Source organism: Phalaenopsis equestris, unplaced genomic scaffold, assembly GCF_001263595.1.
Source record: "Phalaenopsis equestris unplaced genomic scaffold, ASM126359v1 Scaffold000140, whole genome shotgun sequence".
Lineage (NCBI taxonomy): Eukaryota > Viridiplantae > Streptophyta > Magnoliopsida > Asparagales > Orchidaceae > Phalaenopsis > Phalaenopsis equestris.
The window spans coordinates 1,156,032-1,174,003 of NW_018164582.1; the positions used below are offsets into that span (position 1 = coordinate 1,156,032).

Consider the following 17,972-nt stretch of genomic DNA (forward strand, 5'->3'; position numbering starts at 1 on the left):
CCCAACACGACCACGCCGGCCAGCCCATGTTTAAAATTTTGGCCTAAAAACCTTAGAGAAGCGTGCCACCTAGAGCCAAATTTACTGGCTCTTCTTGGACTTGTAAAAGGCTAGGGGATTAACCCCCATTTGGCATGTCCTAAATGCCCTTTACTGGTCATTTTTGGCTTAATTAAAAGGCAATTTTGAGATTTGCTTGAAGGAAGTTGGTTTAACCTCATCTGTCTATTTCATTCTCCTCTATCAAAACTCACTCTCCACCTTTCTCAGATTTGGGTAGTGGTTTTGAGTGCTTGAAATGGCAAGGGAGAGCTTAATTTTCTTCCCTAAGGGGTTTAAGGTTTTCCTTGGAGCTTAGAGCAAAGAATTCAAGATATGAAACATAATTCATCTTCTTCTTCAAGTAGAAGGCCAAGAAATGGGTTTCCTTCCAACTTCTCCTACATCCTCTTCTTCCTTATTTCTCCGGTGAACTTTCTGGCAGGTTGAACTAGGAAAGATTCATCCTAGCTTGGGGGAAGGGCTACTCCGACTGCATTTTGCGGTTTCTCCGACCAGAAGAGCGTCTACATTGGAGAAGCACAACTCCGGTGAACATTTCCGGCGATCTCTCCGAATAAGAAAGTTTTCTCATTAATTTGAGGAAGGACTTAGGTGAGCTTCTCTCCTACTGTTAGGAGAACTTCATTTGGGACACAAGCTTGGGACATCGATCAACTACCGCAACCGTGGGATTCACTAAAGCCCTTTGCATTTTCTTTCTCAACCAACTCTAGGATGCTTGTACATAATGCTAGGTTTATGTTTTTGATTTTCTAGAGAAAACCCTAGGTTAGGAAGCACATACTCTTAGCTGAATAATCAATAATAAATTGTTTTTTTCTTATCATTATGTCTTCGACCAAGCAAAGGGTAAGAATGCGAAAGTCCATGAGCATAGTGCATTGAGAGAGTTTCAATAGTTTCTAAATGAAATGATTGCATATGATTTGATGGGAGAAATTATCCTTGAATAATCATTTCAACTTGAGCCTTGTTTTGACATTGTTGTGATCCTCGTCATGACGAGCATGAATCATATAATTCTACCAAGCAATCACACACCTTTTTAATTTATGGAAAACAAAACTAATTTGCTTCTCTTCTGAAGTATCCATATGGTTAATAAGATTTTCCAATTGCTACTCTCAATTGAGATATCCTTGATGTCGATTTTTTATCGAAACACGAAAATTGAAGATCTGAGTTATTTTCAAATTTCCCTTGGCTAAATCAATGCTGATTCAAAATAGATGAATGTTGTGAGCAATCGAGAGATAAGCACAATGCACCCCAACATTTCAAGGAAGCTTTGCTCGGGTTGGTTGGCCTAGTCGAGGGAACAGTACAAATTTTTATTTGCTACAACGATGACATCAATGTCTGCTATGTGTGCTAGCATGGTTGTTGGATAGAGGGCATCACTATTTCTAAAATGATGGATCTCCCATCCCACACAACCAGAATAAATGATAAAAGACCCACATATAAGGCATTTGATGTATTCATGCCAGTGGTGTAGGAGTTCCGAAAAATATTGTGAGCTTTTATAATCATTACAAACTAGGTTATTGGCTTTTCTCTTCATTGTCATTGGCTCTGATACCATTTGATGCAGAGCCCAATTCATCAATACAGGTAGAGAAGATAAAAGAAAGAACAATGCAATTCTTTTTTAATAAAAGCTTTAGAATTATAACAAAATGTTTGCCAATCTAACTTGTGTAATACTTATATTTCCACTACAAAGTACAAAGAATAAAAATAATAAAATAACATGACTAGATAAGAAAAAGCAAACAAAGCTAAAATGTAATAATGCCATTATTAAAGTCAATTAATAAATTCTATATGCTTGATGTAAACTTAATGGAATCAACTACATCACTATTTATTGGGAAAACATGCATGCAAGGAGCTCATTTCAAATGATTTGTTTATTTTTTTCAATGTTATATTATTGTATGAACCATCCAAATTTCCACCTACATCTCAATCTAATGCCATGAACACGGAAGAATGTAGTTATTACTATATACCATTTGATCATCTGGTTTTTGCATGTGCAAGAACAAGCTGCTACACAAAGCAATGCCCCAAGGTCATTATTGTTGGTGTTGATCGCCCATATGCGTGCCCTCGTTATCATTAGAACCATTGCTAGTCGCACATCTCACTATTTCATATGCTTGATTAACAAAACCAATGTGGGCATCTGATGTATTTTGATCTACTCACATTTGCCAATAAAAAAATAACATAGTAACTTATTATTTATATTTTTTTAAAATATAAAATTTCGTACTTATTTACTGATTATGAAATTGTATATACCGTTTTACATCTTCAACATATATAAATTTAGTAACAAAATTTTTATAAAGAGATAAAATTTAATAATCAAGTCTTTATTATTAACTATACATAATTATGAAATACATTTCAATCATTTATAGGTTAAGTAACAAATTTATTGGTCCTTTTACAAAGTACACAAATAATATAATTTTTTTTAAATCCATGAAATTCTTAGTGATAAATATTAATTAAGATGTTAACGATAAAACCTTTCAATAAATTAAATTTAAATCGACATTTAAATTTCTAACAACTTATTAAAACTTGAAAAATTAGAGATTAGTGAAGAAATATTTATTAAAAAAAAAAAAAACGGAACCTTAAAACGTTCCTCGGTTTCCCTCCCAAACCACAAATTTTTATTATTAAAACGCACACCTTTGGGAGTGTGTGGACTGCACTCGTAATTTGATTCAGCATTTCCCGTTCATCTTCCCCAGCCCTAAAAAGCTTGAAGAAGAAGAAGAAGAAGGGCAGCATCACAACGTTCAGCCGAGGCTACCATGGGAACTTGGCCGGCTGCGACGGCTGAGTCCTTTGGAGCGGAGCCGCATAGGAAGCCACGCCTTTTCATCACGCAAATGGTTCTCCGCAACTTCAAGTCATACGCTGGAGAGCAGCGGATCGGACCCTTTGACAAGGTTTGTCTGTTTCCTCCAAACCCTAGACTTCATCCCGCACTTCGTTCCACCCAAAAAAATGCCCCTGGAATCAGGCGTTTACTGAAAATATCTATCAGGTTTGCTTTTTTCGTTAAAATCTTGACCGCGTAATGAAGCCTACTGACTGTAATTTTCTCCATCTTCCCCCCGCTCGATGTCTCACTTGCTACTTGATTCCCTCTCACCACAATTGGTCTGATTGAGTTAGGGATGATGGGTGAATGTTTTGTGTAACAGGCAAATTTCAAAATTTTCCGTCTGATGGGGTAAAAATCTTATTTTAGTTTAACGGTTCCTTTTTGAATGGTGCGTGTATGCTTTCTGTAAACCATTGGATTCTTTTTTCTCTATTTTCTGTTAATGTAGCAAGCTTCATCATCAAAATTGGTGCTGTGCAACTTGCTGCACCGTTTAGTGATATCGAGTGATTTGCCATGCAGTGACATGTACATTTCAGGAGCGCAAATGTTACATTCTTGTGCTGGACTTCTTGTTTGTTTAAATAAATGAACAATTTCTTCTTCTTCTTCTTTCTTTTTTTTAATATTCTGGACAGAGCTTTTCAGCAGTGGTCGGGCCTAATGGTAGCGGGAAGAGTAATGTCATTGATGCTATGCTCTTTGTGTTTGGCAAGCGGGCAAAGCAGGTAAAATTTTTATTCCCAGTCAACAATTCCAAGATCATGATCTGTTTAGTAATTTTAGTTCCATGGAACGAAAGTATGTCATCCAGCTACAGATTAAGTGGTCTTCAGCGGATTTTGGTGAATACTTAATATTCAAATTCCATGTTTAATGTTTTAAGTTACATAGCTACCACCTAAAACATATCTATTTGCATACCAAACACCTCCAATCACGATGCTTGTTCATTTGCATGCTGTTTTTCCTTGTATAATCGCTGACTTCCTGTTACATTTTTTATTTATATCTAGATGCGCCTGAACAAAGTATCAGAATTGATACATAATTCAAGCAACCACCAGAACCTTGAGAGTGCTGGGGTTTCAGTTTATTTTCAAGAAATTATAGACCTGGTAATGCTGTAATGGTTTTAGTGATTGTTTAATATTTCATGATTCTTATATGTAATGTCATTCAGGATGATGGATCTTTTGAAGTTGTTGAAGGCAGCAACTTTTTCATTAGCAGAGTGGCATTTCGGGACAACTCATCCAAGTACTACATTAATGACCGTGGGAGTAATTTCACTGAGGTTACAAAGAAGTTGAAAGAAAAAGGAGTAGACCTTGATAATAACCGTTTTTTAATTCTTCAGGTATGCCTAAAGTTTACTAAAATTGTCTTTGGTTTTTTCACACATTACCTGGGACTTGACATCCATACTTGCAAAATTTTTCTAGGAAGATTCACATACATATCACTTAATTCCTATGTTTTCACATATCTAACATCTGAACTTCAATTTTACATCGTACCATCTTACCTTTGCATGAAAATGTTTAGTTCACTTTTTAAAAGTGAAAAAGGGTGGTAATTTTGATCTGATGTTAAAGATTTGGTTGGTATAAATAGGAATTAGGTGGCAATTATGTAATTGCCTTTTTTTTAAATGTTGAAAATTCTAAAACTTTAATAAAGTTAGCTTTTTGGTATCCAGGTTGACACTTTAAGTAATTTATTTATAGCATTAATCACAGTTTTTGCTTCATTCCTTGCATCTCTATTGGATTGTCTGCCTGCTTGTTATGTAGGGCGAGGTTGAGCAAATCTCTCTGATGAAGCCAAAGGCACAAGGACTACATGATGAGGGGTTCTTGGAATATCTAGAAGACATCATTGGGACAAATAAATATGTGGAAAAGATTGAATCAGCACATAATGAGTGAGTTGAACTTTAATTTTCTTAATTTGTCTATCTCAACATTGTTCACAAAATATTTGTAGTTACTATTCTCTGTGCCCATATGTGGTGCTTCTGAGATAAAGTTGTTCTTAAATTTTTATTTAACTAATCGTTGCATGCTTCAATACTTTTGTAGGTAGACCACTGAGCATCTGTAGTACCAAAAGAGATGCAAATCGTATTCTAAATACTGAGAATATATTCTTATATGCATCTTGTTGTATTCGGTAAAAATGTTTTGTATAAGGTCACTATAGGCTAAAAAGTTTGAATTGCTAGCCATTGCATCTGGATTAAAAAAACATGGAAATATTTTCTACATTTCTTTTTCCTTGCACTGTAACATGCATTCACAAGTAGAAAAATAATCTAAAATCACAACTAGATAAAGATACGACTATTGCGTGTACTGATAAGGAATGACATTACCTTTTAAAATAAACAAATAACTTTTGAATATTTGAGATAACGGCTTCCTCTTTTATCTCAATTTCTAATGTCTTTTTATCAACTTACAAGCCATACTTGTAAGTATGCTCATATAAATATGAATAAATATGAGAAAATACTATTGTTTATGTTTGATTGATGGTCATACACACTGCCTCTTGCTCTGTTCATGCCTTACCCTTTCTATTCTTGCTTTTATCTACAAACATGGTTATATTTTTATCATGTCCAACCCCATCCATATCTCTTTTATCTTAAGGCTTGCTGGTTCATATTATTATATTACTTTGTATCAAGAATCACTCTATGACTACGTAATTCACAGTTTTTCATTTGTAAATCCTCACCATAAATGTAAGTTAAAAACGCTGAATTTATTGATTGTGCTTGTAATAGAAGAATGATTATATCAAATTGAGGATAGTACAAACGAGTTAATTTTAAACTCTCATCTGATTTTTGCATTATGTTAATTATTAAATGTTGCTTTGAATAGTTAGGATAATCCCAATGATGATGATAAAGATGATTCAATAATTACTAAACAAAGTTCTTGAGGGAAAAATGTTCAAATCAGTTTGTTTGATTTAATAGGTTGAAAATAGTGCATTTTACTTCTTTAGAATCCTATCTTGAATGTTTGAGCCGAGCATTGTACCATTAGAGATTTCTCTTAGAGAGGAGTCAATATGGGCTTTACAGAAGCCATTCCATGAAAGAAACTCCATAGGCTTTGCTCTTGAAAGCAATTAATGATGTTTTTTCGTCAAGAACGAAAATAATGTCCATAGCTGTACACTTGTAATACACACATGGTGATATGTAAACTTTTAGAGAAGATAGTTTTTTTTTTTCTCTTCTAATATATCTATCTTATTCTTGTGTTATTGTTGTTATCGGTGTTTATAGAACTCATTTTATTGTTTATTTGGCATGTTGAGATTTTTTTCTTGGAGGTTAAAGGAGCTTAAGTTAACTGCGAAAAGTTTTAAATGCCATGACTTGATTTGAGAATTTAGAAGTTCTAAAAGTGGGAACATACAATTAGACTGTAGGATAATTCCTTTTCATTAATACTATAAATTTTCTGCCAATAATAGCTACGAGCACATAGAGTTACAAAACAATACAATTTTTTTTGTGTCTAAATTGTACAACTCTTCAACCCTGTACACAACATTACTAAAATAATATACGCAATAACAACAACAACAACAACAACAACAACAACAACAAAGCCTTAATCCCACTACGTGGGGTCGGCTGCATCAATCCTTTTTCTCCAATGCGTCCTATTTAGTGTCACAATACACAAAAATACACAAAGTTTTTAATTTTAAATTATTTAAGTCATTTTTTTTCATAAATTTTATCTTTTGTCGCTCATTTAACCTAAGGGTCCTTTTTGGAAAGTGGATATCAACTAATGGGAAAATCATTAAACAAATTAACGGTTAATTATAGCTCGATGTTATTATCAAGTTCAAGAATATAAATAGTATTCACCCTAGTTTTCAAAATTATATATTTACATCAAATTTTAACAATTGTTTATTGCATGCACATTTGTAACTTATTCAAGAAGAGGAAATAGCATCAATCATTTAATAACTTGTTATTTTGAAATAAATTTACTATATAATAATTTATCTTTATTTTTGATAATATGTTCTTGAAATAGGAGCATTATTTAAATTTGTATCATTTAAGGAACATCCATTTTAATTTTTCTTTCCAAATTTTTTTTAAACTTTAGATTAGGTGATAATTTAACGTGCGTGATGCATAGTTAGGGGTCTTTTGGTACGATACTTTTAACATGATTTAAATCAAATTTAATGTAAATCCAACCAAACACCATAAATATGTTAGATAAATCTGATGTTAAGTTAAATTCAATTTTTGCTTGTTTCGTTTATTAAATTTGGATTTATTAAATCCACTTATTTGTTGGATTTATTAAATCCACTTTTCAGTTGGATTTATTTTATTTATTTCAAATAGATTTATGACAAACACATTAAACATATTCAACGGGATTTATCCTTAATTGAACCAAAAATATTATTGTGGATTTAATAATATTTATATTTGATAAATTCGGATTTACTAAATTCTATTTAACGTAAATCCTACCTGTAGCTAAACACTCTCTTAGTATGATAAGTAGGGTGAACTCTATCATTTATCATAAATACACATTTTATTATCATTTCATTTAACTTTCAGTTTTCTTTTTATAAATATAATTCTGATGATGGCAATGCACAAAGTTAAATAAAATACTATTTATCTAACATTTGCAACATTATGAAGACAATTATATAAGAGCATGAGAATATTTTTTAATTATTTTCTAATGACAATTTATATGGGTACATAAAAGAATATTTTAGTCAACGTGTCAAATTTGTCTAATGTCTGTAATCATATATCTTGTAACATAAGATAGAAATGTAATTATCCATCTTAACTTCAAATATTTTGTGTTGTCTGTTAGTCTTTAAATTTTACTTCCTTTTATCTTGAAATTACTTTTATATTATCTCCTTCAATGTAGATTAAACCATCATCTTATTCAACAAAATGAAACTCTTATTAGCTAGAGAGGCTACTGATAATTTTAATCTTTTCATATCATTAATCAATTTTTCTTATTGAGTAAGCAACTTGTTTTTACTATTTATGTTTTTTTTCTTAAAGTATCAATAATAACCATTACCTTTTATGTATTATGTTCATCTATATTGTAATTGTTAGATCCATAAAATTGACAGTCAACATGAGGGACAAAATTGGGCATTAACCGGTGAAAATTTGAAACTAACTGTTGGTGACCCTAATATGAAAAAAGTAGTTAAAGAACTCACTATTTATTACATGGGCCATCAACTCTATGGAACTCGTAATTGGGAAACCTCACCTATTTCTTTCCATCACCCAAGATGTCTGGAAGGCCGTTCAATATCTTTATTCAGATATGGAGAATTCTTCTCAAAATTTTTAGTTGAATACTCAACTCTGAAAATTCAAGCAGAATGATTGTAATGTTACTATATTTTATAATGAGTTGCTAACATTATGATAGAAGCTTGATCAATGTATGATGATATTTGAGAGAATTTGAATGACTGCACTCGCTATAAGAAGAGGGAGGAAAACAACTGAATTTACATTTTTTTAGCCGATCTTAACCGGAGAGTAGGCGAAGTCTGAGATCACATGCTTGGTAGGAAGTCACTCCCTTCTACTCGGGAAGTTTTTTCTAAGATTAGATTTGAGAAGTTGAGAAGGAAAATTTTGCTGTGCAACACCAAACCTTTTATGTTAATCCTCAATTTGAAAACTCAACTCTTATTTCAGAAGATGTTGATATTGACAATGAAGTGTGTAAAAAGTATTGGTGCGAGCATTGCAAAAAATCGCGACATATGAAAGAAATGTGTTAGAAGCTTCATGGTACACCCATGAATTGGAAAGCAAATTATGAGTGTGGCTTATGAAGTCACTGTTGAAGAGATCCATGATCTCTCTGCAAACTCGGATGCAATCCTTTTTTTTCCAATGAGTAATTAGAGCATCTATACTATTTTTTTGAGTCTCCAAAATCGTTTTTGACTTCGTCTTATTTTTTAATACAGAAGGGTAACTCTTTAGCCAATGTGTAGTTAGGTGTTATACATAATTCTATTTATTTTCAAATTATTTATTTTAGCACAATTGATCATATGATTGGTTGCTTTAAATTGTTTTCATCTTATAGATCAGATGCAGACAAGAAAAATGTCAAAATTGCATATGGTTTTCTCTCACTAATTGTAAGGATAGGAAATATCAGACTCATCGCGATGTTAAATCTTCACTATGTTCTCCATGTTTACAGTTTGTCTTGTAACTTATTGTACATTAGTAAACTTACCTTTGACCATTAGCGTCAAGCTAATTTTTACCTTTCTTATTTTGAATATCAAGAAGTAACCACTGGGAGAAAAATTAGCAATGCTAAGACAAAAGATGGACTCTATTATTTTGACGACGAACTTGACTCGAGTAGATATTGTTTTAGTATTTGTTTAAATTCTGTTTAAGTTATCAAAGATAATGATATTACGACAGAACATTATAGGTCAGACAATTCTATTTTTCAGTATTTAAAATATTTATTTCTTAATTTATTTTGAAATACAAATCTATCTTTTTTCAATGTGAATCTTATCAATTTGCAGAATGTCATTGTGGGTCTTTTTTTCCTCATCTTACAAAACAATTGCATCATTTATTTTGATTCTTTATGATGAATGAGACAATTGTGGAACTTTTATATATTTTGGTAAAAAATAATTTTTTGATGATCACTCAAAATTAAGTTGGGTTTTGTTCAAATAAATAACAATCTAATGCGAACAAAAATTTTAAATTTTTTTTAGTCCAAGATAGAAACACAATTTCTAAAAAAAATAAATATTATGGAATGATAATGATTGAGAATATTTCAAAAATATTTTGTCACTTTTTTCTTAATAAAGAACTATTTCATCAAAGCTTTTGTGTTGATACTCTGCAACAAAATGATTTGGTTGAAAAAAAAACGAACATTTGTTGGAAGTAGCTCGAACATTGCTTTTTATTAATTAAATACCAAAATATCTCTATGGTTAATTTGTTTTTATCGCGAAATTTTATGATTTTAAATTTTGAATCATATTTTCATATTTTTTGTGAGATTTACCCAACAAATGAGTTCTCTTCTTCTTTACCATTAAATATATTTGGGTGTGTTGTATTTGTTCATTTCATAGTTAATCAAGGAAAATTTGAACCCTGAGTCAAAAATTATGTTTGCTGGTTATTCTCACACTCAAAGTGGTATAACAATGTTGATCCCATTTCTAAAAAAATATTTGTTATCATGGATGTCATTTATTTCAATTACACACTTTTTTCATGCCTCATCTTCAAGGGGGAATAAAATAAAGATCTAACTACTATTTTTTAGGATTGTTTTCAAATCAAAGTTTCACAAAATAATGCCTCTAACCTTGGTTATTAAACCGTAAAATTCAAGCTACATTATATTAAGAGAAAGTGGGTCGAGTTTTTTAGATGTTGAAAACGATTCAGGTTTTTCTTTTGTGCCATCTCATGATGTTCATGATTCTATATAGACTAATAAGGAAGAAAAAGGAAAATTAATCACGTTATTTGTTTCCTTTGAAATTTTACACTCACACCATAGGACAATTCGAAAGAAAATGTATAATTTTTTTGCACTACCGAGAATCCGTGAACCCTTTAGGTAATTTCTTCACCGAGCCTTTACTGATGTTCAATTTACTTCATCTGCGAGTTCCGAGCCTTCTATTCTTATTGCTGCTTGTAATTGTGTGAGGTCTTGTAATCAACATCTATTGTACCATTATGTATCATATGAAAATCTCTCACCTATTTTTCGTGCTTTTATTTTACAATGGTCTTATATAATTTCTAATACTGTAGAAGAAGTTCTAAAAGTTTCTCAGTAAAAGTAGACTATTTTCTAGATGAAAGCTCTTGAAAAAAATTGTATATGCGAGTTGGTTGATCTACCTAGGGGAAGATAATTGTATGGTGCAAATGGATGTTTACAATGAAATATAGGAATGATGAATCTTTAAAATGGTACATGACTCGATTGGTTGTCAATAGATTCATTCAGACATATGACATCAAATACTTGGAGATATTCACCCAACAGTAAAATTAAACTCTATAAGAGTTCTTTGTTCGCGCGTAAATAATCTTGATTGACCTCTACAACAGTTAAATATAAAAAATACAGTTCTCATTTGAGACACGGAGGAAGAAGTGTTTATGGTTGCATCTTTAAGATTGTGTGAAAGTTCAACATACAGGTGTGAACTAAAGTAGTCCTTATATTAACACAATCTCCGAGGGCGTGGTTTGAAAAATTTGCCATGTTTTTAAAACTCAGGGGTATACTTAAGGGCAAAGAGGTCGTATAATATTTTTTTTTTAGACATTAAAATGACAAGAAGACATTCATGCTAATTGTGTATGCGGATTATATAATTCTCTTTGGTGATGATGTATATGAAATGAACCGTTTGAGGACTTCTCTCTTATCAACTTTTGAGATCAAGGACTTAGGATATCTAAGGTATTTTATTGTCACGGAAGTTGCGCGATCGAAGAAAATGATTATTTTTTTTTCCAATGGAGGCATGTTCTTGATATCTCAGGAAAATTGGAATGAGTGGTTGTAGGTGTGCATAAACTCCCTGATCCCAATGAAAACTATGAGATGGAAAGAAAGTTGATCCAGTGTATATGATTTGGTATCAAAATTTGGTGGGAATGTTGATATAGTTATCACATACACAACTAAATATTGCATTTGCTGTTAGTTTTGTAAGCTAGATTATGCACTCGCTCTATGAAAAACATCTTGATGTAGTTATTAGGAGTCTCAGATACCTAAAAAAAACACCCAATAAGGGCTTACTCTTTTAGATGAACACATGATGTATCATAAATGTATACACTGATGTAGTTGGGCCTCAATTATTGATAGGAGATCGACATCCGATTACTATATTTATATGGGGAAATCTGGTTATATGATTAAGAAACGAAGTGTTGTTGTAAGGAGCAGTATCCGGGAAGAATATAGGGTTATGACTAATGGAGTATGTGAGATGCTATGGTTGAATAGAATTTCTGAAGAGCTACGGATCTTGATAAATATGCTAATGAAGTTGTACTATGACAATAAAACCGTAATAAGCATCACACAAAAATCCAATACAACATGATCATACAAAGTTTGTGGAGATTGACACACACTACATAAAAGAGAAGATTGATTGTGGAGCTGTTTGCATGCTTTTTATTCCTAATTTACAACAAATAGCATATATTTTTACCAAATGACTTTTTAGTCATAGTTTTGAGCTTCTTGTGAACAAGTTGGGCATGATAAATATCTATGCTCTAACTTGAGGGGGTTGTCATATTTTTAGGAGGGAGTTTATAATCTTTTATTTTTGGTAGTTTCTTGCATGAGGATTTTCTAATTTTTGTGACTTTCCCAATTTGGTGACCTTCCTATGCTATTTATTTTGTAAATGAGTCTTATGAAATTCCGGAAGGATCATTGTTGTTTTCTAATAAAATCCTTGATTAATTTTTAATGAGCTTTAGTTGTAGTCTATCTTAAATTTAATTTATTTTTGATTAAAGATATACTTTAAATTTTGGTGATTAATAAAGACTTCATCATAGTTTGAAATTGAGTAATATGAAGCTCGCTTAAATTTTTTTTTTGAAAAATTTGCAATGAGTTATATGGCTTTTGCCTCAGATAATGTGTGGCCCGCTTTGCCTCGTCTCAATTTTGGTGAGACATATACATTTAAACTTAGATTTAAATTTTTCTTAAAGTAAATATAAATATAATATAACCCTAATAAATATTATTTACTTATTCATGTAATATACAACTGAGAGTATAATTTAAGTTTTTATTTTAAACTTATTCATTATTTTAAAATTTAATAAATATTTTTATTAATTATCATTTGTTAAAAGAGAGGAATATGATTGAGATTTAAGATGACGGGGATTGAGAAGATATGAATATAATTAAGGATGAAAAATGAAGGAGAATATAATTCATTATGTTGATGATTTTACTGAAGATATATTAAATGATAAAAGTGATAGTGATTTTTTAATTTAAAAATTCTAATTTTAGTGACTTGTTATATTTTTTACTTTGATGGATGATAACATGTGTATGAAGAGGCTAATTGTATCGAATTTATTTTGAATTGTTATATTATTATGTCATTCTTTGATCTTTGTATAATCATTCTTATTTTATAATTTGATGTTTGGATGATAATATGTTATAATTACTTTGAATAATTTATTATTTTTATCATATGAGGATATTAATAGGGTATGTTTTAATCTTTCATTTGTTAAAATGTTAATATGTTATTTTTTATCATATTCTTTAAACTTTTTGTACAATACCTCTTCATTTGCACAACTTACTGATTTTATGGCTCACCTTTTTAAACTTCTTGAGGCATAAGTTTCTCCAAACGGAAAAAAAATATTTTAATACCCAATTTCACATTTTAAACTTTTGATTTCACATCTGACTCCATATGGATGTTTTCATATTTTTAGTGAAAATACATTGCTATTAACTCTATATTTTTGATTGCGTATTTGGTCAATTGATAAAAGTGATGACCTTCATTTGTATTTTTTTTATTGCGTATTTGGTCAATTTATTGTGAAGTTTCCTATGTGAAGTTTCCTATGTAAAGTTACACTATGGCAGGCTAGAGTCCCTCAACGACAAGCGTTCTACAGCAGTGCAGATTGTAAAGCTTGCTGAGAAAGAGAAATACAGCTTAGAGGTGTATATATCCTTTTGTTTTATGCTAATCTACTTGTTAAGGGACCTATTTTCATTAAAAAAAAAAGTACTTGTTAAGGAACTTGTTATTGAGTGCTTATTTTTTCTTTAGAGCATAAAAAACGAAGCTGAAGCCTACATGTTGAAGGAACTGACACTTTTGAAGTATAAGGAGAATGCGACTAAGCTGGCTTTTGAGGACGCCAATGCCCATGTCGCTGAGTTGAAGCAGAATGTCACATTATTGGAGGAAAATCGTACATCCGAAAGGTTCTCATTAATGAAGTGCTTATTTTCTATATTGTCTTAATTAAATTAAATGCTAAGAGTTATATTTCAGAGAGAAGATTCAACATGACTTGGAAATGCTGAAGGAACTAGAGGGTGTTTACAACAAACATCTGAAAACACAGGAGGTAATATTATATCAGTCCTTTTATCGTGAGCACTTCTTTTATTTGAAACCATTCAGAATCAATATTGTTTATGTTATGCGAGGTTCATAAACAAAGAAAATATCAGCATATATCAATGCTGTGTTTTGCAAGCATAAACTCTTGTTAAAATTTTCTTATGCTCTTCTATTTTATATTCAACATTTCTTACAAATTTGGGCATATTCTTAATTTTTTGTCGGGGCATATCAATCAGCGGGTAAATAGTTATGCTGGAATTCCAATGTACTTCATGTTAATGAACTGATTTTTAAGGAGTTAAAACAACCTGAACATGAATTTATTCGCTTCTTAACTATAGAGTCATAGACATACAACCTCAAGTTTGTTAACTGGTTGAAAAATTATGCTCGTGTTGATGCGTAGTTAAAGTGATTGCGACATTGTGCAATAAATGTTCTTGTTAATGCATGAACAGGAGGGGGAGCTTTAATCATGTTAAAGAGAGAAATTTAAGTTGAGAGAGCAATTATTAGAAAAAGAAAGCTGGATTTTTGGCTTGTATTTTTTCTTAGGGATGAGAGAGATGGTGCGTAGAATGGTTTAGGTAGGATTCTTTTTTGCTTAAGGGAGAAAAAATGTGGTTAGGAGACAATGAGTAGGGCAATTTGGTGGCTAATTTGCTGTATCGGGTGATTTGATGAGAGGAAGTACTTGGTTTGGCTTGATATGAGGGAGTGGGAGAGTTTATGGAGTAGGGAGAGAAAATAAGCAAGAGAGCAGGAGACAAAAGTTTTCTTATTTAGAAAATTGATGAGGAATAGTTGACAAAGCATCAAACTATAGAAAGTGCCCTAGAAATTTCTTAATCTTTGATTGAGTGAAAATACTAAGGCATAATATACGAGCCTTTCTTTTTATTGGCAAGTCATGATTATCTAAAAGTTTGAAATTAAAAAATATCTTGAAGAATTTAAAATAAAAATACTACAATAACCGATAAATCCATCCTAAATGAAATAAACTATTATAATTAATTGAAATTAGCTGAAAATGTTATCAATTGTGTTCTACTTGACCAAAAAATTATGTAGGAAATGATATTGGAAGGTTAAGAAACTCTACTAAACCAGTGGTAACTTATCAAGCTATCTTGATGATGTTGTAGAAATTAATAAATGGGCTCTTCCACATGCATGGCTTATTTTTCTGAAAACAATTTGAACTTGAATAACAAGTGAATTTTATGGCTAGGTAATCCTTGGAAATTTTTTTTATTATTGTCTTTGATTGTAGCCGACTCCATTTAGTCTTTTTGTTCTTTGCCGATCTCAATAGGAAATAATGGATAAAAAGGATTCATGTAGCTGACCCGCTTTGTGAGATAAAGGTTTGTTGTTTTTTTTTATTGTACTGTCTTTGATTGTATGAAGAAAAATTGCAGTCTTTCATAATGCAACACATTTTTGTGATCATATAACATAAAACATATATTGGTCTATTTTTAGCGCGCATGGTGATTCTATATAGTAAGATGGATGAGAAAGATAAAAAATCATATATATAGACATATATATAAACGAGACATTTTAGCTGTGTGGGCGAGGCGTAAGATCCAAAGTGTCAACATAAGCCCCATGACATAAAAGAAATATAAGGCGTAATTATTAAGAGATAATAACAAGAAATTATACTCGTTCAATTTCAAAACAAGTATTTTATGACTAAAATCCTCAAGATGTTGATGTAAATCCAACAAAAAAATATACAAATATATAAAAATAAATAAACATTTTTTGATCCAAAAAATAAACTGGTTGTGCTCAATTGATATCAATTCTTCAATATTATTCATTTTTGGAATTCATCCGCAAAATCTTCTTCTTTACCAATAGTTGTGTCCAAATCACAACTATGTCCTTAATGTTGTCTACATTCATTGTAGCTATAGTGAAATCTGCACGTTAATTCATGCTTATGTTTCTATTTTTGTGAAATTGTAGGCCTCGCAGGAGATAGGTTTGGGAAACAACGCGATTAAGCTATTTATTTTTATTTATGAATAGCCGCAAGTGGGGCGTACACCCCCGTGGGGTGCAAAATAGTTTTTTGGGCAAAAAACGCTTGCACGAGTGTACGCCCCATGAGAATTACGTCGCCCTCATTAGGCTGGGGTGTAATGCCCCACGCTTCGCCCAGAGGCACACCCCAATAACATCTTTTAAAACACACACATTCTCAGACACACAAACGCACACACCCCTCATATGTAATGCTTTGAACTCAGGACCTCTTTGAAAGATAAATCTCTCAACCACTAGGTCAAGGTGGTTTGCATATATATATATATATATATATGATTAAAAAAGCAGCTCGTGGCTCCTTACGCGTTAATAAAATAAAAGTGGGTACAAAATAAGGGAGGGATAGTGGATCCCAACTAAAAGCTAAAATAAAATACAATATTCTCCTAGGGTTTCCACTATCAACATCACAACTCCACTCAAAAAAATCAAAATATACTTGTAACCCCTCAAAATATATGCAAAAAGAAGAGTATACCAAAAATTAACATATAAACCAAAAGTTTTGGCAGCCATAGTGTGGGGGAACATGATCATAGCAAGGGGAACATGATCATAGCAAGGAGAACAATATTCACTGTGATCAGCAACAATCGCAACCCCAATCTGGTAATAGTGTAGAGAAATCCTGCCACGTCAACTTGAGGCTGCAATAGACGGAGCTTATCAAACCAATTAGAGCAGTAATAAGTAAAAAGGCGAGGGATATAGGAGTCATTAAGAGTCCTTTGACAACAGAAAAAATACTTCCATAATCTATAGCAATCGTATAGAGTAGATATAATCTGCATCCAGATACGAAAGGTCCAATGCAAATGAAGCAAAGAGTAATCAGTAGGAAGAAGGTTTTGGGCCCAACTAGCAAAATGCATTCTATTAGCTTCATCACTGATATCCCGATCCACAAATAAGTCCCAATTAGCTAATTCCAAATACAATACTATGCCCAACAACGAAATTCTGTGCCAAAGCATCTTCCAGCAAATAAGCAGATCACTAATAGAAAATGAGTAGGTTCGTTCCAAACCAATTTCCTTTCTAACTGTATTCAGCAATAAAAGATGCACCCAAGGAGCCATACCAATAATGAATAATTTCAGAGAAATGGTAGCCAAGAGTAGAACTAGTAGCCCTAGAGAAGTAATGATTCAAAGTACAAGAATTGTAATAGACCCAAGCAAATCCATTCACCAAGTAATAATAACTAACCAACTAGAGCTCAGCCAGCATAGACTGTCCAAGCCAACAAATAAAGCCATCAAACTTCCCTATATCAAAGCAACAAGTTCTTCCATGATGAGCCCAAAACCGAGGACCCAACACCCAAAACATAGAAAGTAAATATAAGAAGACTTCCTGTTTAAAACCCCAAAATATCTGACCAAATAAAAGCTCGAGCCACATCTTCAAAACTTCAAAAAGTGCAAAAAATGGCAATCCAAAAAAAACCAAAACTAGACCCTTATTATGCAAGAAGAATCCCAAATAAGGGGGCAACACCTTAAAAACGAACATAGGGGGCTTCCAAATCATTTTTAATAAGTTTATGCAACGATGTGGGAGGGGTATCTCCGATACTAACATTTTGTACCCTCCATTTGGCCAACCAATCCGCAGATTGATTCCCTTCTCTATAGGTAAAAGAATATAAAATATTAAGGTGGTGCCTTTCAATAGTATACCAAAT

The 17,972-nt window shown here is 31.9% G+C and overlaps 1 protein-coding gene across 1 annotated transcript in view; it reads left to right on the forward strand.

Annotated features, from left to right (window-relative positions):
- Positions 1 to 2,772: 2,772 nt before the first annotated feature.
- Positions 2,773 to 17,972, forward strand: part of LOC110021729 (structural maintenance of chromosomes protein 4) — a 99,780-nt gene continuing 84,580 nt past the window's right edge. The window contains 8 exon segments of the mRNA XM_020720341.1: positions 2,773 to 3,038; positions 3,616 to 3,705; positions 3,994 to 4,095; positions 4,161 to 4,337; positions 4,774 to 4,904; positions 13,729 to 13,807; positions 13,919 to 14,076; positions 14,147 to 14,222. Of these exon segments, the coding sequence (XP_020576000.1) occupies positions 2,901 to 3,038; positions 3,616 to 3,705; positions 3,994 to 4,095; positions 4,161 to 4,337; positions 4,774 to 4,904; positions 13,729 to 13,807; positions 13,919 to 14,076; positions 14,147 to 14,222 (951 nt within the window). The 5' untranslated portion in view covers positions 2,773 to 2,900.